Source organism: Eubalaena glacialis, chromosome 16 (assembly GCF_028564815.1).
Source record: "Eubalaena glacialis isolate mEubGla1 chromosome 16, mEubGla1.1.hap2.+ XY, whole genome shotgun sequence".
Taxonomy (NCBI): Eukaryota; Metazoa; Chordata; class Mammalia; order Artiodactyla; family Balaenidae; genus Eubalaena; species Eubalaena glacialis.
Window position 1 is genome coordinate 8,669,176 of NC_083731.1, and position 19,200 is coordinate 8,688,375.

General features: G+C 39.5%; 1 protein-coding gene across 2 annotated transcripts; it reads left to right on the forward strand.

Annotated features, from left to right (window-relative positions):
* Positions 1-35: 35 nt before the first annotated feature.
* On the forward strand, positions 36-11,230 carry POGLUT2 (protein O-glucosyltransferase 2). Of its 2 annotated transcripts, XM_061170783.1 has the most exons (10): positions 36-529; positions 1,768-1,973; positions 3,716-3,921; positions 4,099-4,176; positions 5,193-5,365; positions 5,487-5,724; positions 7,095-7,304; positions 8,008-8,097; positions 9,267-9,374; positions 11,038-11,230. In XM_061170783.1, the coding sequence occupies exons 1-10, from the start codon at positions 348-350 to the stop codon at positions 11,053-11,055; spliced, it is 1,509 nt and encodes a 502-aa protein (XP_061026766.1). In that variant the 5' UTR covers positions 36-347; the 3' UTR covers positions 11,056-11,230. The 2 variants fall into 2 exon arrangements, with proteins under 2 accessions (XP_061026766.1, XP_061026765.1); XM_061170782.1 differs by lacking the exon at positions 11,038-11,230 and having other exon boundaries at positions 9,267-9,476.
* Positions 11,231-19,200: the final 7,970 nt, after the last annotated feature.

The following is a 19,200-nucleotide window of genomic DNA, read 5'->3' on the forward strand; positions in this document are numbered from 1 at the left end:
GCCAATCCCCTCGCCGTGCACCTTGGGCTGGAACCTGAGACGAGTTCGCCCTCAATGATGCTCCAGTTACAGAAGCAACGCAAGTTTGTTATTATCCCGAGGAAGAGGAGCGGCGTGGTCCTGGCGCATTTCACCAGAACTACTGGCACCTTTCAGCTGGACAAGCCAGCGCCCCGGTTGTGACCTTTCCGGGGAGACCCACGCGCCTGCCCAGCACAGCAAAGGACCCCACTTGGAGCCGCGTCTGCTGCTGCGATCGGCCGACGTGCCCCTGCCGGAGCCGCGGCTGGTTCCGTCCACCTCTTCCACTTCATTTATCCGTGGATCATTTTGAGTCCATCTTGTAAATGTTTAGCACTTTGCTGCTTTACTGCTTCTTTCTGGGGACAGTTCCAGCACTGGCCGAGACCGGCGGAGAGAGGCGACTGAGCCCGGAGAAGAGCGAAATATGGGGACCCGGGCTCAAAGCAGCTGTGGTCCTTCCCGCGCGCTATTTCTACATCCAGGCGGTGGACACATCAGGAAATAAGTAAGTCGAGCAATGGCTCCCTGACTATTTTGGAATGCAGTTAAAACTTACTGGTTTTCCCCTTCAGTTTTATCCGCCCAAGAACTCGTTTCTCCACAGCAGTTTAAAAATCCAGGACATTTGGGTGCTATTCACATCTGGTTGTAACTTTTTACCCCACCCAATCAATTTTTCTCTGCAGCTTTACAAATAATTTCGAATTAGCTCTTCTCCTGCCTATTTTGATAGGGATTTCCCCATGACTGGGGAACAAACTCCTGTACTTTGCTGAAAGTACTCTTTCTAATTATTTTTGCATAAACTGTTATAAGGAATTTAAACCCAGTTGTTAGAAACTGGTTGGTTTCACCTTTCTCTGTTTTCAGGTGGACCTCTGCAGGTAAGCGGGTTTTGAAACTCAAAAAAGAAAAATAAAGCACTATGTGAAACTTTAGAGTGGAGGGGGAACGTATCAAAATATGAATCTCCTATGTTTGTTACAACTTTATTTCGTTCCACTGAATTCAACGGTTAAAAGTATACTTAAAACGTATTTGTAGAATTCACTGACTTCTGAAATGATTGTCTTTTGTTTAATTGGTGGATGCTGACTTGTGTATTTTGTAGGCAGAAAATCTTGGGACTAAGAAGTTTCCCAAAGCAAAGAAAAGGAGAGTTATAAATTTTGTCACTTGTCTATAAATAGTACGATTGGGGAAACTAAATACCACCTTAATCGTGACAGCCAGAGCACTCACTCCAAAAACAACTTTTGTACAACGTCACTTGGGTGATATACTACCTACTAGCTTTTGCCCGTGGCTGAGCATGATTTATAATACTGATTCTTTAAAAAAAAACCTTCGAGAGAGACTTTTCAGAAAATCATTATCTTTAGAGGCACCATTTGATCACAAATTTCCAGATGGGTATGAAATAAATAGTAGGTTGATAAGACTATTTTTATATATGAAATGCATAAGTATGTTCTATGTTTACATAAATTAGTAGTCAACATATCTCCTTGCAATTTTCTAATAAAACTGTTTTATGTTATCTTGGCCATTGTAATCCTCTTTTTTTTCCCTCCCTGATCCATCCTATTCATTCTGGTACTAAAAGCGTAAGGACAAAGAAACAAGCATATGTTAGGGGGAGAACGTGGAGGAGAATAGGAAGGTTCACAGACTAGAGAACATAATCTTTGCAGGGTTGTTTCTTAAAATAATCTTTATATCTCATTGTTCTTCCCATCACAGATTCACATCTTCTCCGGGTGAAAAAGTGTTCCAGATTAAAATCTCAGCCCCAGATGAGCAATTCACTAGAGTGGGCGTCCAGATTCTAGACCGAAAGGATGGGTCCTTCATAGTAAGATACAGAATGTATGCGAGCTATGCAAATCTGAAGATAGAAGTCAAATTCCAAGGTCAACATGTGGCCAGGTCTCCATATATTTTAAAAGGTAATTTGGAACATAATATTAACACAGCAGTATTTGGACACAATAATACATGTCATTTGCTCAACAAAAACAAGTTAGCGTGGTATTTTTTTCACTAAAAGAAAAAAATAGACATTTCCTACTTGAAAGCTAAATTGAGAGTCCTGGTATAAGAGAGAAATGCACGATTCAAATGGAAATTACAATTTGCTAAAGAGGAAAGAACACATTAATAGAGAATTTGCTCCCTAAAGGCACAACATTAGCAAGAACGATGAAGCTATATATACGGTCATCGATGGCGCTTTCTTAATTAGAGATATATGACTTAAGTAACTGATGAGCGTTAGTGAAATTTGGTCGATCACTTCAGGAAGAAAGAGGACTTGATGGGAGAGAGGGGGAATTGACTGTGGTTTTTTTTGTTTTGTTTCAGTGCTATTTTCCAGAGAAATTCTTTTTTCTTATATAGGATGAGAGTACAACGTTCTTACCTAGAGCCATATCATTCCCTCTCAGCAGAGGCAGTACCCTAAAATATTAGAGAAACAGGGTGTATACAGACCCACGAATCTTCCTTGTCCCCTTGCTCCATGAAAGGCAAACGTTTTTCTAGAAAGTGCCTCCGTTTCTTCCCCACACTCCACCAGGACCACACAGTAGCATATCACCTGCTCAACCTTCAAAAGATGTCCCATTGTCCACTACTGCCTGGGTCAGGTGACAATCTGAGAATCTTAGAAATAAATGACAGTAAAATCTCAATGCAGATTCTATACTGTTAGTATTATTTCTATAAACATGTAATTAATTCATTATATTAATGAAGTGGGTGTTTTGAGGATTACTTTGCTTCTTTACATTTTCTTTAAAAAAAAATATTATACTAAACATAGTAGGGGTGTTTTATTTATTTGTATTGGTTTTTTTTTGTTTGCTTTTTTGTTTTTGCCTCGCCTCAAGGCTTGCAGTATCTTAGTTCCCCCACCAGGGATCGAACTCAGGCCCCGGCAGTGGAAGTGTGGAGTCCTAACCACTGAACCGCCAGGGAATGCCCATTTGTATTGTTACTTATGATGATTTATCCATTGAGAAGAGTACCTTAGACACTTTAAGAACTAGTTTGTATAATAGACCATTGAAATATAAATTTCTTATCATTTTGTCTTTCATTAAAACAGGTATACTCCTCTGATATCCTTTTACCAATGTTCGGTTATTCTTAAGTACACAAAACGTAAAGAGTAATGCTTTGCTGTACAGCAGAAACTAACACAACATTGTAAAGCAATGATACTCCAATAAAAATTAATTAAAAAAAAAAAAAGAGTAATGGACTATGGGAACTTCCCTGGTGGTCCAATGGTTAAGACTCTGCAGGAGACATGGGTTCGATCCCTGGTCAGGGAACTAAGACCCTACAGGCCGCACTGCCAAAAAAAAAAAAAAAAGAGTAATGGACTATGTATGGTAGCCACTTAGAGCAAAAAGTAGCACCGTTGGCTTTCTTTTGAACTCGTGCCAAGTGGGCCTGACTGTGAAAATATCGTTAACACCTATCTGTGAAGAGCGGTCAGAACAGACTTAACTTGAGATACACCAGAGTAATAAAAATGTTTTTCTTTTTAACATATGTTTTCCATCAAATTGCCTTCCCTATCTAACTAGGCAAAACTTGTGAAGTCATATTACGAATATTTGTTACATGTTTCAAATGCTGAGTGAAATTATTACCGTATACTCTGTTCCTTGTGTGTAATTAGGGCCAGTTTACCATGAGAATTGTGACTGTCCTTTGGAAGACAGTGCAGCCTGGCTACGGGAGATGAACTGCCCAGAAACCATTACTCAAATTCAGAGAGATCTGGCACATTTCCCTACCATTGATCCAGAAAAGATTTCAACAGAAATCCCGAAAAGATTTGGACAAAGACAGAGCTTGTGTCATTATACCTTGAAGGATAACAAGGTACAATTCATGACTGAGGTTTGCTTGCCTTAGTGATTTTTGATTTTGACCATTTGGCTACAACTAGCTACATAGTTTTATTAAAAATCATTCTGCAGATCATTGTGATAAGATTGATCTCAGTGAAGTCTGTGGGTACTTTTAGACTAACAGAATAAACATTCAATTCTCTTCTAGGTTTATATCAAGACTCATGGTGAACATGTAGGTTTTAGAATTTTCATGGATGCCATACTACTTTCTTTGACTAGAAAAGTAAGTATTTCTTTTCTCAGATGTATAATAGACAATTTGAGCCCAGGTTTTACACTATAATTTTTCAAAGTAAAAATAATAACAATACCAGGGTTGTTCTCTTCTGGACCCTTAAGTACTATATACTATTCTGAAGTTTTATGTCAGGTAGTATACCTGTATTAGTCTCCTAGGGATGCTGTAACAAAGTACTGTAAACTGGGTGGCTAAAAACAACAGCAATTTGTTCTCTCACAATTCTGGAGGCTAGAAGTCCGAAATCAAGGTGTCAGCAGGGCAGTGCTTCCTCTAAAACGTACAGGGGGGATCCTTTCTTGGCTCTTCCTAGTTTCTGGGGGTGCCCAGCAATCCTTGGTGTTCCTGGTGTGCAGCTGCATCACTCCGCTCTGTTGTCACATGGTGTTATCCTTGTGTGTTTTGACATCTTCATCTCTTCTCACAAGGACATCAGTCATATTGGATTAAGGGTCCACCCTACTCCAGTAGGATCTCATCTTAACTAAATACATCTGCAGCAGCCCTATTTCCAAATAAGGTCATTCTGAGATACTGGGGTTTAGGACTTCAGCATATCTTTTGGGGGGATACACTCAACCCCAAACAGTATATTATAGATGAAAATACCTGGGACTTCCCTGGTGGTCCAGTGGGTAAGACTCCGCGCTCCCAGTGCAGGCGACCTGGGTTCGATCCCTGGTTGGGGAACTAGATTCTGCATGCCGCAATGACGATCCCACGTGCCGCAATGAAGATCCTGCATGCCGCAACTAAGACCCAGTGCAGTCAAAATAATAAATAAGTAAGTAAATATTTTTAAGAAAAGAAGATACTTTACAGTAAAATTATTTTGGTACTAAACCTACTTTGAGCCTAAAGGAGAATTGCCATATGCTGAATCCTGTCCCCGGGTGTAGTGTGCTTTAGCAGGGTTTTAGTGGAGTTTTGACAATGATAGTGAAATGGCTGATATGAAAAACTATACCATCATTTTAACCATCTTGGCTTTCTTTTCCTAGGTGAAGATGCCCGATGTGGAGTTTTTTGTTAATTTGGGAGACTGGCCTTTGGAAAAAAAGAAATCCGATTCAAACATCCATCCGATCTTTTCCTGGTGTGGCTCCACAGATTCCAAGGATATCGTGATGCCTACCTACGACTTGACTGACTCTGTCCTCGAAACCATGGGCCGGTGAGAGATGGGTCCCAGACGACCCAGAGCCTTGGTTTTCTTTCCTTGGTGAGTTCTTTCCCAACAACCCTTGCAATGTGATGGTTTGGGAGAAAAATCTGTTGCACTCTCTGTCTTCCAGAGTCAGTCTGGATATGATGTCTGTGCAAGCCAACACGGGTCCTCCCTGGGAAAGCAAAAACTCCACAGCTGTCTGGAGAGGGCGAGACAGCCGAAAAGAGAGACTTGAGTTGGTTAAACTCAGCAGAAAACACCCAGAACTCATAGATGCTGCTTTCACCAACTTTTTCTTCTTTAAACATGATGAAAGCCTGTATGGTCCCATTGTGAAACACATTTCATTTTTTGATTTCTTCAAGGTATGACATCATCCGTGGCCAATCCTTTGTGTTTTTCCAAATACCTGCATTTGGGGGCGGGAAATTGAGGCCTGTAAATTACAGGGGGTGGGAGAGGTGAGCACAACATTTTAGAAACAGTAAGGAATGGAGCCCCGGGGACTAACCAGTTCCTAGGGGGGCAACCTGGGTTGTGCTCAGTACCTAGACCTGATGTTAAATATGCACCACAGGAGCTTGGGACCTGGGTAGAGCTATAATTTTTCCCCCAACTGACCCTCAAGAAAAGCACATTTCGGCTCCAAATCCTTTTTTATTAATAAATACGTGTAAGTAATTTTACAAATATTTCTCCCCAGAGCCATAGCATCACAATAGACTAAAGAAGAAATATAAACCAGGTGTCTCTTATCGGGCCTTCCGGTAGGGAAATGACTTGGAATCCATCCAAACGCTCTGCCCAGGAACTCTGGGGATGCTACACACTTTCTGTGTCTAGAATGTGGATTGTTCCTGTTTCCCCAGGATGGATCCTTTCTCTGACAACTCCCCTTTTTCAAGCAGTGGGATACTGCCCTGATCTCTAGACCACTGAGGGGTTTTGAAGCCCCATGTGGTGAAGGGAAAAGTGGGCCAAAAAGTAGTCAGCTGTCTCCTGCAGGTGGGAAGGCCAGTGATTAGCTGTTTGTGCTGTCAATGGCCTGATTTTCTTTTGATGGGTTACCTGGTACGAGGAAGACCTAAAGAAGGCCATAAGTTGAATTGTCTGTGTTTCTTCCACATGCATATGACAGAAATTTTGGAAAGAAATGGGAGATTTGATACCAAATCAAATCTGATACCAGCCATCCCTCCTCAGAGGGTGTTTTGTCAGACCTTTGCTTTCTTTCTACCTGTTGAATTTGCTACAGCTAAAGACTGTTGACTACCACAGTGCTATAAACATTTTGATTCATAGATGTTCTTGCCCCAGAGCTTGTTAATTTCATTAAAACTTGCATGTGGCCACCTGATGTTAAAAGGTAACGCAGCATAGAATGTGCCATCGTGAGGTGCTCATGTGCCATCAAGAAAGTAGTAAAGGGATTACAGAGTCACGATAAATCTATCTTTCCTTAGGTTGTAGCCTTAGGACAACAGTTTTATAATTTTATTGGCTGCCCCACCGTTAGCCTTGTGGACCCTTTTTGAAACTTGGGAGAACATCAAAATGTGCCCTTAGCTCTAGGTCAGCATGTTATATATAATAGCGCTTACTAAGTGGTGGAGGCCAAGGGCAAAATCTGGCCAGTTTGTATCTGAGGTTTGATGTGTGGAAAGAGAAGGAGAATAAAAAAGAGTGGGAAAAAGGAAATTTAATGGATGTTCTTCTACTTTACTGCTGTTTGCAGCATAAGTATCAGATAAACATCGATGGCACCGTTGCAGCCTATCGCCTACCATATCTGCTAGTAGGTGACAGTGTGGTGCTGAAGCAGGACTCCATCTACTATGAACACTTTTATAATGAACTGCAGCCCTGGAAACACTACATTCCAGTTAAAAGCAACCTGAGCGATCTCCTAGAAAAACTTAAATGGGCAAAAGATCACGATGAAGAGGTAAGGTCAGTCTCTTTGTACCCCAATTATCATGGGTTCATTTTCAATGTCTTGTGCCTGGAAAGCATTCGGGATGCTTAGATGTAGACCCTTACCTGTAAATGGGAAGCCACCTCCCCGCAGATAGCACAGATCCCTTCAGGGTAAACACAGGCATAGTGGCTTGGATTAGCTGTGTCCACTCTGCACATGACACAAAAAGCTAAACCTTGGCCTTGATTATGCTCTCTCTTTTAGTCAGTTTGATTTGAGCCCCAAGCACTGCCTCACCTCCTCTAGCAATATGAAAATGAAGATGGCCAGCCTGGCAGGAGGAAAAACTAACTGTGCTATGGATTAAAATGAGGGATTGCATGAAAGAAGCATCAAACTAATTGTCTGCTGAAAATTGTTAAGGCAGTGCATTAAGCTTCATCTTACATTTACTTTGCAAAGTCATTGTTAGTTCAATTATTGTATGCCTTTTCTCTCCAAGAGAGGCCAATTCTAGAAGGCCCAATATGACTTCTCAAACTTTCGAGTCTTAAAATCGTCCCTTTGATTTGAACAAACATACTCTGTTAAATGTTTCCTTTACCGCACAAGACCCCAAAGATATTTTTTCCACTATTGTCCCACTAAAATGTACTCTGAAGATCAGTTAGCATATGTCTGTATGGGGAAAAATATGTTTCATTAAAGGATATTATTCTTGTTCCCACAGGCAAAGAAGATAGCAAAAACAGGACAAGAATTTGCAAGAAATAATCTCATGGGTGATGACATATTCTGTTATTATTTTAAACTTTTCCAGGTCAGTATTTTCTAAGAAAATAGACATACTTGTAATTGGTCATGTTAGTAGCAAGTAATATTTCACTTAACAATTTCTAATAGTATATTCATTAAGGAGATATATGTATACCTCTGTAGGCAAAAATCAGGGATAAATATTAAATAATAATGAAAATAGTAGAAAGCCAAAGATTAGCTAATGGAGAATGCTACAACCTTAAAAGAAAAGTATTAATGTTAGAACCATGTGGTATGTGGTTAGAAAATTGGCTTCTGATCCTACAGAGTTACTGTGTGTGGATTCACATTTCCTCTCTGTACAACATTGCTGCTGCCTTACCGTTTCTTTTCTTATACAGTGCAAGGTATGTTTGGACCTGTTGTGCTGACCCCATATGGGCCATGACTTTTCTTGGAAATTGTTTTTATGGACCTACCCATTTAGGCATTGTAATCAGAGCGTATCTGACAATTTGAAAGGTTCTCTTTTTAAAAAAAATGCAGTAGTAAACAAGTAATTGGCTAATAATAGTACTAGATTTAAGTTAAAATTTTTTTAATTCAGAATTGCAGATATTGAGCCCCGTGTCTCAGGCTCTGCTGCAGAACAAAGTTGGTCGTTCCTGGTCCCTTCCCCCTTTATAACCTTTCCTAGGGGATGGTAAAGTATGTAATCTGAAGAAGGAGCTGGGGGGACGTGCTATTTGAATTCCTAAAGAGCCACAGGGTAGAGTTCATTCATTCAACTCACATTTTTCGAGCCTAAGCACCTCGGCCAGAGCTTAGCCCAGAGCAAGCACATGATGAATGAAGATGCGACTGAGGCTGTACCAGCCATGGTGGGTCAGGTAGAAATAGTCTGTCCTCAGATTCTCAGTCTAGGGAAGATGGGGAGCACAATTATTTTCGCTACGTGGCAGAAGGTCAAAAAAAAATACCATACGTGTCATATCACTGAAGCGTAGACTAAGGAGTGGTCCCTTAGAAATAGGCAGCCAGTGCCCAAAGGTCAGCCGCCTCTCAGAAGCTCTGTTGTTGGGCTTTTAAGGGGAATATGGAGGACCTTGCATATCACCACTTGACACGTGAGTTAAGTGGACTATGTCCTAGCAGACTCCGGCGTATCTAATTTGGTAAGTGGACGTTAAGTGACATATAAGGCATGTCTTTGTATTGTTTCCTATACAGGAATATGCCAGTTTACAAGTGAGTGAGCCCCAAATCCGGGAGGGCATGAAGAGGGTAGAACCACAGACCGAGGATGACCTCTTTCCTTGCACGTGCCATACGAAGAAGGTAACCAGAACTCACCTTCTAGCCAGTGTCAGAGTAAGAACTAACAGTGATCCAACTCTTCATTCATTCCTTTCCTCGTTCAGTCAGGCAACAGCTACCTGAATTCCTCCTGAAGCCTCCAAGCAATTCATTCTAGCAGAGGCAGATAAAATAGATCCCAACAAGGGAAAAGGCAAGCGCTAAGATGCAGTGAAGTGAGCTCTCAGCAAAGTGGAGGGAAGCCTTTTTCACTGTGAGAATTCAGATCACGTGGCATTTGGATAGATGTTTACAGTTTGAAAAAGTGTTTTCACACCTGTCATCTAAGAACTTCATCTTCCTGTGAGATCGTTTCTGCAGAGTTCGTCATCCCAGTTTAGAGATGGAAAAATGTATAACCATCATTATTCATGTTAACAGAGTATTCATTTAAAAGCAATATCTCGGTTGATACCACTACATACTGATTTTGTTTATAAAAGGCAGATGCACATATGGACTTGGCAGGCTGAAGAGGACCTTAGAGATCACCCAGTAAATGCCTTCATTTTATAGTTAACAAAACCGAGCCCAAAGAAGAGTTTAGCTCAGAATCATCTATATCTGGATTATAGCAAAGCAAGAACCAAAAGCCAGTGTATCACCTTCAAATTGTATGCATAATTGTGCATAAAAACAGTGTGATGGGTTGGGGGGGGGGCGGTGATTATAGGTATTTTTCATTTGAAGGAATATATATTGTATAAAGTTATTATATGTATTATATATATATATAAAATATGCTGGCTTGACATTATTTTAAGCAACAGCATCATGTCTCTGAATGGACAAACTCAGAACTGTGGCATTGGAACCAAAGTTGAGAGCACAGATTTGGCAATTATTATGTCTGCCTCTCAAGGGGGTTTAAAAGGAATAAGGTGACTACCATCCCTGATGGTGTGATGGAACCAGCTCCTACAAGTTCACAGATGGTTAAATATTTAGGAATTTTTCACAGGGGTTAAATTTTGGTAGTTTGGAATCCACCTGGTGGAAGTATTTACACCATGACAACAGTACATGCTACAAATCAGTTTTGGTTGTCTGTTTTGTTTTGGGGGGGAACTGATTTGCCACTAACTGGCTCTCAGAAGTGATACATCATCAGCATTAACTCCTCTCAGTGCTGCAAGGCCATAAAATCAGTGAAAGCCAGTGACAAAACAGAAATTGCCAGAATCGAAACGTGCTCCCACATGGAGTTAGTGATTTGATATCAGAACGCTTCTGTTGGCTCCCAATGAAAGTGGGCAGCTCCCTTTCTCCACTCCTCGTTTTAAATTTTTATCTCTAAGTGACTTTGAGGGGTGCCAAATGATTCCCCTGATTCATAGAAGTTAGGGACTAGAATGATAGCTTTGTTTATTTTTTGCCCATTGTCTACTCTAGCCGTTCACTGATACCATTCATAACGCAAGCCTTTTACCATAATACAGACCCTTAGATGTTCAGGTTCCCCACCAATGTGACTTTACCCTTGGGTGATTCCAAATAATAGTCCTAAAAGCCTCTAGCAATAACTTGGCTTTTTTTTTCCCCCTTCTTTCATCTTTAGGGGAAAATAATTAATAGACTAACGTAAGCCTTCTTGACTCATAGAAGACTTCCTGATGGCTCTAAATATTTTGTTTCTTAATTGCAGACCAAAGATGAACTCTGATACACAAAATACCTTTCCTTCAAATAATGGTGCTCTGAAGACTCTTCTTAACTGAAAAGAAGAAGAATGTCTTTTAAATATTAATTCCATGGACAATATAAAATCTGCTCTGTGATTGTCTGGATTATGAAGATATGTTTCTTATTATGCAGTATTCCCGTGACTGACCTTTAAAGCACATTTTTAGAATTTTATAATAAAAGCACTTTTATTTTAAAAGGCTGTGTTGTGCTAATTGTTAGCTGTGTTTGGACCATGGAGCCTTAAAAAGAGAGGGTGTCTGGGTCCTGGACTCAGAGTGAAGCATCACAGAAGCCACCACCTACCCACACACGGGGTTTACATGAGAAAGCAATAAACCTCTGTCTTTTTTTTTTTTTCTTAAAGATTTTTTTGATGTGGACCATTTTTAAAGTCTTTATTGAATTTGTTACAATATTGCTTCTGTTTTTTTATGTTTTGGTTTTCTGGCCATGAGGAATGTGGGATCCTAGCTCCCCGACCAGGGATCAAACCCACATCCCCTGCATTGGAAGGTGACGTCGTAACCACCGGACTGCCAGGGAAGTCCCTAAACCTCTGTCTGTTTACACTATTATTTTGGATAATCAGTCTCACAGCCAAACCTAATTCTAACTAATACATCTTCCAAGGCTTTTCTTAATCTGGCCTCTGCCTGTATCTTTAATCAAATCTCTCACAGCTTCCTAATATGTACCCTGTAGTCCAGCAAAATCAATCCCCGTACCTTCTGTGCCTTGTTCCTTACCTTCCTTGTACATGCTTCCCCTTGGTCTGGAATGCCATGACCCTCTTCGTCCTCTGGCTTAGATATCCTTCAGTGCTCATTGCAGGAATCACTCCCCTGAATCTCTCCATCTGTGTACTTGTATCATCTTTTCCCTCCTATGGGGTCATGATCTAAATTGTAGTCTCTCTGCCTGACCAGATGTTAAGCAACTTGATTACAGAGACCGTGCTCTTCTTCTGTTTCATAGTGTGCCTGAAACTAGAAAGATGCAATAAGTATTAAATGGATGAATGAATGACTGAATGAAAATTACCCTGAAATGAGATTAAGAGAATTAAAAAGGAACTTGAAATCCTAGCACTGAACAGTAGCATATGGCCCACAAATTCCTTTCCTAATTGTTTCCCTTCTACCCATCTTCCAGTTAAATAATGTGTTATAAATTTTTTAAATTGTGGAGTGTTTCATATATACAAAAGTATATAAAACATAAACCTCCAGCTTAAAAATAACTATAAGAACACACTCATGTAACTACTGACAAAGAATCCTGAACCTTCTTGGCCCATCTGCATTTCCTTGTAAAGTCTAGTCTGCTGGCGATTCTTGGTGTTCCCTGGCTTATGGATACATCCCTCCAATCTTTGCCTCTGTCATCACATGGTCTTTCCCGCTGTCTCCGTATCGTCTACTTTTCTGTCTCTTATAAAGACACTCGTCATTGGATTTAGGGCCCACTCTTAAGTAAGTCCAAGATGATTTCATCTTGGGAGTTTTAATTACATATGCAAAGACCCTGTTTCTAAGTAAGGTCACATTTCAAAGTAGTCAGGTTAGGACTTGGACAAATCTTTGGGGGGGCCACTATTTACCCACTACATCTTCTAAAAACATTCCTTTTGAAACTAAGAACAACATAAGGATTCCCACCATCACACACTCCATTCCACCTAATGCTGGAAGTCTGAGCTAGCACAGTAAATCTAGAAAAGAAGGAGAAAGTTGAGGATTGAAAAACAATAAAATTATCATTAATAGCAGATGATAGGGGACTTCCCTGGTGGTGCAGTGGTTAAGACTCTATGCTCCCAACGCAGGGGGCCTGGGTTCGGGTTCGATCCCTGGTCAGGAAACTAGATTCCACATGCATGCCGCAACTAAGGAGCCCACCTGCCACAACTAAGACCCGGCGCAAACAAATAAATAAATAAATATTAAAAAGAAGAAAAACAGGTGATAGGCTATGGTACACAGAAAATCCAAATGAATCTACAGATAAGTTGTTGGAACTAACAAGAAAAGTTGGCATTTGCTGGGCTTCCCTGGTGGCGCAGTGGTTGAGAATCCGCCTGCCAATGCAGGGGACACAGGTTCGATCCCTGGTCCAGGAAGATCCCACATGCCACGGAGCAACTAAGCCCGTGCGCCACAATTACAGAGCCTGTGCTCTAGAGCCAGCGAGCCACAACTACTGAGCCCGCGAGCCACAACTACTGAGCCTGCATGACACAACTACTGAAGCCCACATGCCTAAAGCCCGTGCTCTGCAACAAGAGAAGCCACCACAATGAGAAGCCCACTCACCACAACGAAGACCCAACGCAGCCTAAAATAAATAAATTTATTTTTTTTAAAGTTGGCATTTGCTAAATACAAAACTAGTATATAAAATTCACTTGTATTTTAATATACCAGCTAGTAACAGAAATAAAAATGTTTAAGGTAAAATTTACGGTAGCTCTGAAAACGATGATGTAATTATTCGAGGAATTAAATCTAGCAAAAAGGCCCAAGATCTTTATAGAGGAAATTATGAAATCTTTTTAAAAAGTAGTTAAATCGAAAGATATTATATGTCCATGGATTGGCAGACTCAATATTAAAGACGTCAACTTTCCCCAACATAATATAGAGTCAATGTATTCCCAACCTAAATATACTCTGCCCCTTTTTCCGTGGAACTTTATAAAATTTCCTAAAAAATGTATGGACCTGCAAAGTCCAAGAAAAATTAAACACTTTTGAGGAAGTATGAATTGCAAGAACTTTCCCACCATATAGCAAGACACTTTATAAAGCTATAGAATTTGAGACCATGTGATACTGCTGCAGGGATAGAAAAAAATAGAGGAATACCTGAGAGCGATGCATAAACAGACTGGAAACTTGATCTGTGATCCAGAACTACAGAGAGTTCGAAAAAGGTTGCACATTTCAGTGAATGGAGCTGGGACTGTGTAGTGTATTAATGACTCTGATTCCAATTTCAATGTGTGGTGGTTCTCCCCACACCACCAGGCTACTTTCCAACACCAGTTGGGTGTCCAACAATTCAACTCAATTCTGACACTCTCTACCCAGAGATAGCACCAGATTCCTCAGGTTGACAGCTCAGTCCTTCACTTCAGATGCCAATCACAAGTCCAGCTTGCCACCCGTGCTTCCAGCCGACTGGCTATAAATCACAGGTGCTCACAACCCCCTCCATGGGTTCAGTTAATTTGCTAGAGCAGCTCACAGGACTAAGGAAACCAGGTTAGTCACTGGACTACCAGCTTATTACAAAGGATATTAGAAATATAAAAATCAACATCCAGATGAAGAGATACACAGAGCAAGGGCCCAAGCAATGGAGCTTCTGTCCGCATGGAGTTTGGGGCCAGGCTTAATGACTTGTGGAAGCATCTAGGTCACCAACCTGAAAATTCTTCAAACTCCACCCTTTTGGGTTTTTATGGAGCCTTCATTACATAGGCATGATTGATTAAATCATTGGCCAGCCCCCTCCCTTTCCCAGAGCAGGATAGGAGGATGCTAAAAGTTCCAACGCTCTAATCACATGCTTGTTTCTCTTGGCAACCAGCTCCCATCTTTTGGTACTTTCCAAAAGTCAACTCATTAACATAACAAAAGACCTCTTCATTGCTCTGTTGCTTCAGAAATTCCAAAGGTTTTAGGAGCTCTGTGCCAGAAATAGGACAAAGGAAGACAAAATATGTATTTCTTATTATAAATCATAATGTCACAGATATCCATATATGGAAGAAAAACAATTGGATACCCAGCATACACTCTATCCAAAGATAATTCCAGGAGGGTTAGTGACAAAAGGCAAAACATAATATAGGTGGGCTTCCCTGGTGGCACAGTGGTTAAGAATCCGCCTGCCAACGCAGGAGACATGGGTTCGAGCCCTGGTCCGGGAAGATCCCACATGCCTTGGAGCAGCTAAGCCCGTGAGCCACAACTACTGAGCCTGCACTCTAGAGCCCACGAGCCACAACTACTGAAGCCTGCGCGCCTAGAGCCCGTGCTCCGCAACAAGAGAAGCCACCGCAATGAGAAGCCCACGCACCGCAAGGAGGAGTGACCCCCGCTCGCCGCAACTGGAGAAAGCCCGCGTGCAGCAACAAAGACCCAACGCAGCCAAAAATTAATAAATTAATTAATTTAAAAAATATATATTTGTAATTAGCAAAGAGGCTGTCTCTGAATTATAGTAATATAATAGTAGTATGCTGGCAGCTGCAGTGGCTGAAGAATTATTAATTCCTTCACTTTGTGGCTCTGATAAATTAAGCCTTATAACTTATTATCAAAAAGTGCCAACTCCAGAAGTTTCTGGAACATGCGTTTCTCATTGTACAAAACTGTTTTTCTTCACCCTGAGAAGGTTGCCATTTTAATCCGTCACAGTGGCACTTCCATAAATGGCCCGTATGTTCATTGGACCTCAGATGACACATTAGCATAGCAGGAATTCCTCTGTCAACACTGCCTCTTGTAAAAATAAGTGAAAAGTAGGTTCTGACAGGATGGTGTTCATACTATATCTCTGCTTGTCTTATAAATCTTTTGTTTAAATGAACAGAGTTGAGATTCCAATAAGGAACTCAGGAGGACTGACTTTGGTTGTTGAACTTGGAGTCTGTGACCTATTGATGGATGATTAACTTGACAAGTCTCCTCTGTCAGTGTGTTTCAAAGTTTGGTTTAGAGAACCAGATTTTCAGTTTGAACATTTGAATTAGGGTATAAGAAATTGAATTGAAAGCTTCATATGCTCATATAAACGTACATAAATTTTTCCCTCCGCAAAAACATTTTTCTGTAACAATTTTTCACTCAGCAATAAATTATGGCTCTCTTTCCATAATCTTACATTTTTCTTAAGAAGAATATTTTGGATATGAATAGAGGACGTGGCTGTAAAGGTGTGGTGTAAGGGTTGCTTGTGATTATAGATCAGTCCTATATCTTCATTAGAGAGCTGGTTACATAAATATACACATATGATAAAGCTACATAGAGCTACACACACACACACACACACACACACGTACACCTGAATGCATATAGAGTTGATGAAATCTGAATAAGCTCTGTGAATTGTATAATGTCAAGCTCCTGGTTTTGATACTTTTTTAACTTCCCATGAATATATAATTATTTCAAAATGAAATTTTATTTTTAATAAAATTTCAAAAGTAATACATGCTCATAATAACAAAAAATCAACTTCTTCCAATCCCTACCTTCTTCTCAGTAGAACACCTGTTAAAAAGTAGATTTTCAGACATTTTTTGGATCCATAAACTTGGAGGTTAGGTCCATCAAGGACCCAGATCACAATAATTTATCTTCTCCATCCTTTCTACTAGGTAGGAAGGATTGTTTCTAATTTTCAGCTCTTCTAAAAAGAAGGCTGCCTGCTGGTAGTACGATGGGATAAATTTCTCAAAGTGAATTACTGAAGCAATGGGTGACTTAAATGTTTATAGATAAAGCAAAACAGAGAGAGACTATACAAACTATTTTCCCATTACTAGGGTTTTAAAATCCCATTTTTCTACATAGTCAGCAACACTAGGTATTATTCTTTTTCATTTCTGTCAATTTGAATACAAAAATTGTTTTTAAAAATATTTCCCTGATTATTTATGAAATTGACTACCTTTTTTTTCCTTGTCTTTGACTTTTCGGCCTTGTCAAATTTTCAATTTTTAAAATTTTTTCTTGCTGATTTTTTTCAACTCTTTATATATTATGGACATCAACGCTTTCTATTATGTTTGCTGCAAATGTCTCCCAGTCTTTTTTGTCCTTTGACTTTGCTCACAATGCCTATGTAAATATAGATGTTCTTAATTTTTATGTGGTCAGATCTGTCCATTGTTACTTTATAATTTCTTGGCTTTGCATCTTACATAGAAAGACCTTCTCACCTTGAGATATAAAAAACATTTTCCAAATTATTTTAAAATATGATCCTGTAAATTTTTAGGATCTTTTGATATCAGTAAAGATCCCTTCTTACTGTTCTCCTTAAGATTGTTCTCAAATTTTTTTTGTCTATTCTTCCAGTTGAACTTTAAAATCACTAAAAATTCCAAGTGAAATTTCATTAATTTGAATAGTTGATGAAACTAAAATGTCTATTGTGTTTTCCTATCAGGAAAGTGGTGCATATTTCCATTTATTCAGGTCTTTTTTTGGGGAGGGGGGTGGCTCCTAAGTAAAATTTTATGTTTTTTCATATAAGATCTTGAATGTTTTACATTATGTTTTTTCTTGGGTAGTTTCTACAATTGTTTCTATTTTGCTTAGGCTTTTTAAAAAAATTATATTTTTCTAGTTAGTTATTTAATGTGTTTAAGAAAACTGTAGATTTTTCTGTCCTGTACCCAACTACATACTGCACTATTTTATCAGATCTAATAAACTTCACTTGATTTTCTCAAAGAATCATATCTGAAAATAATGACAGCGTATCTTCTTTACCATATTTATAATTTTATTTATTTTCCAGCCTTATTGCATTGAGTGGGACTTCTAGCACAATGTTGAATAATTGTGGTGATAACAAACATTCTTATCTTGTTTCAGACTTCAGTGGTGCATTCGTCAGGGTCCTCCAGAGAAACCACCATTATGTTGTGTGTATACATAGAGATTTAAGGACTGGCTCACACCTGATTATGAAGGCTGGCAAGTCCACAATCTGCGGTTCAAGTCTGAAGGCCGTCAGGCTGGAATCCTAGGAAAGACCTATGTTGCAGTTCAAAGCGGAAGGCTGTCTGCTGGCAGAATTCCCTCTCACACTGGGGACGTCAGTCTTTTGTTCTCTTCAGTCCTTCGACACATTATGGAGGGCAACTGATTTCATTCATTATGGAGTCCACTGATTTCAATGTTAATCTCATCCCACAGCATACAGAAAATCCAGAGTAATATCTGGCCACATATCTGGGCCCCTTGGTCCAACCAAGTTCACACATAAAATTAACCATCACAAACGGATTTTATTCAACAAGTATTTGTTAAGCACCTAATATGTGCCAGACATTGTATTAGGTTCTGGGCATACAACAGGGAACAGTCACTATCTCTTCTGAAAGAAGAATGAAATAAACCAGTAAAAATAAATAAATTAGCAGCACAATTAAGGACTGATAAATAAAACCAGTTATTACAGAGAGAAAGTGGGCTGGGTGGTGGTGACTACTTTAGACTGGGTGACCAAAGATGCTACTGTTTTCACTGTTAAGCAAAATGTTTGTTATGGTTTATGATAAACAACCACTATTAAAATACGAAATTTCCAATTACTAACTTATTAAAAAGGAAGAGCATTAAAATCTTATTAAATGCTTTTTAGGCATCTATTTAAATGTTTGAGTTTTATTTTAATTTGTTTTTGTTATATTAATTCATAATGAATTACATTAACAGTGTTCTAATTTTGAAACATTGTAAAAACTCCATTATAAAAACTCTAATACATCTAATTATGTATTATTCTTTTAATCCATGGATGGATTAATTGTGCTAATATTTGGCTAAATCTGTCCCACCACTTTTGTACAGCCTGCAAGCTAAGAATGATTTTAACATTTTTAAATGGTTGAAAAAAATCAAAAGAATAATAATAATGATGATGATGACATGTGAAACTCATCTGAAACTGAAGTTTTGGTGTCCACAAATAATGTTTTGTATTACTCTCCTATTGCTGCTGTGACAAAGTACCACGAATTTAGTGGTTTAAAACAACACAAATTTATTCTCTTATAGTTCTGGATTTTAGAGTCTGAAATCAGTGTTTCTGGGATAATGTCAAGGTGTTCATGGGGCTGAGTCCCTCCTGAGGCTGAGGGCAGGATGCCTTTTCTGGCTTCCAGGGGCGCATTTCTTACATTTCTTGTCTTGTGGCCCCTTCCTGCATCTTCCCAGCCAGCAGCTTAGGGTCTTCAAATCTCTCACTGCTTCTGTCGTCACGCTGCCTTCTCTCTCCCTGAGTGTTATAACAGTGTTATTCATAATAGTCAAACAGTGGAAAGAATCCAAATACCCATCGACTGGCAAATGGATAAACAAAATGTGGTTAACCCATA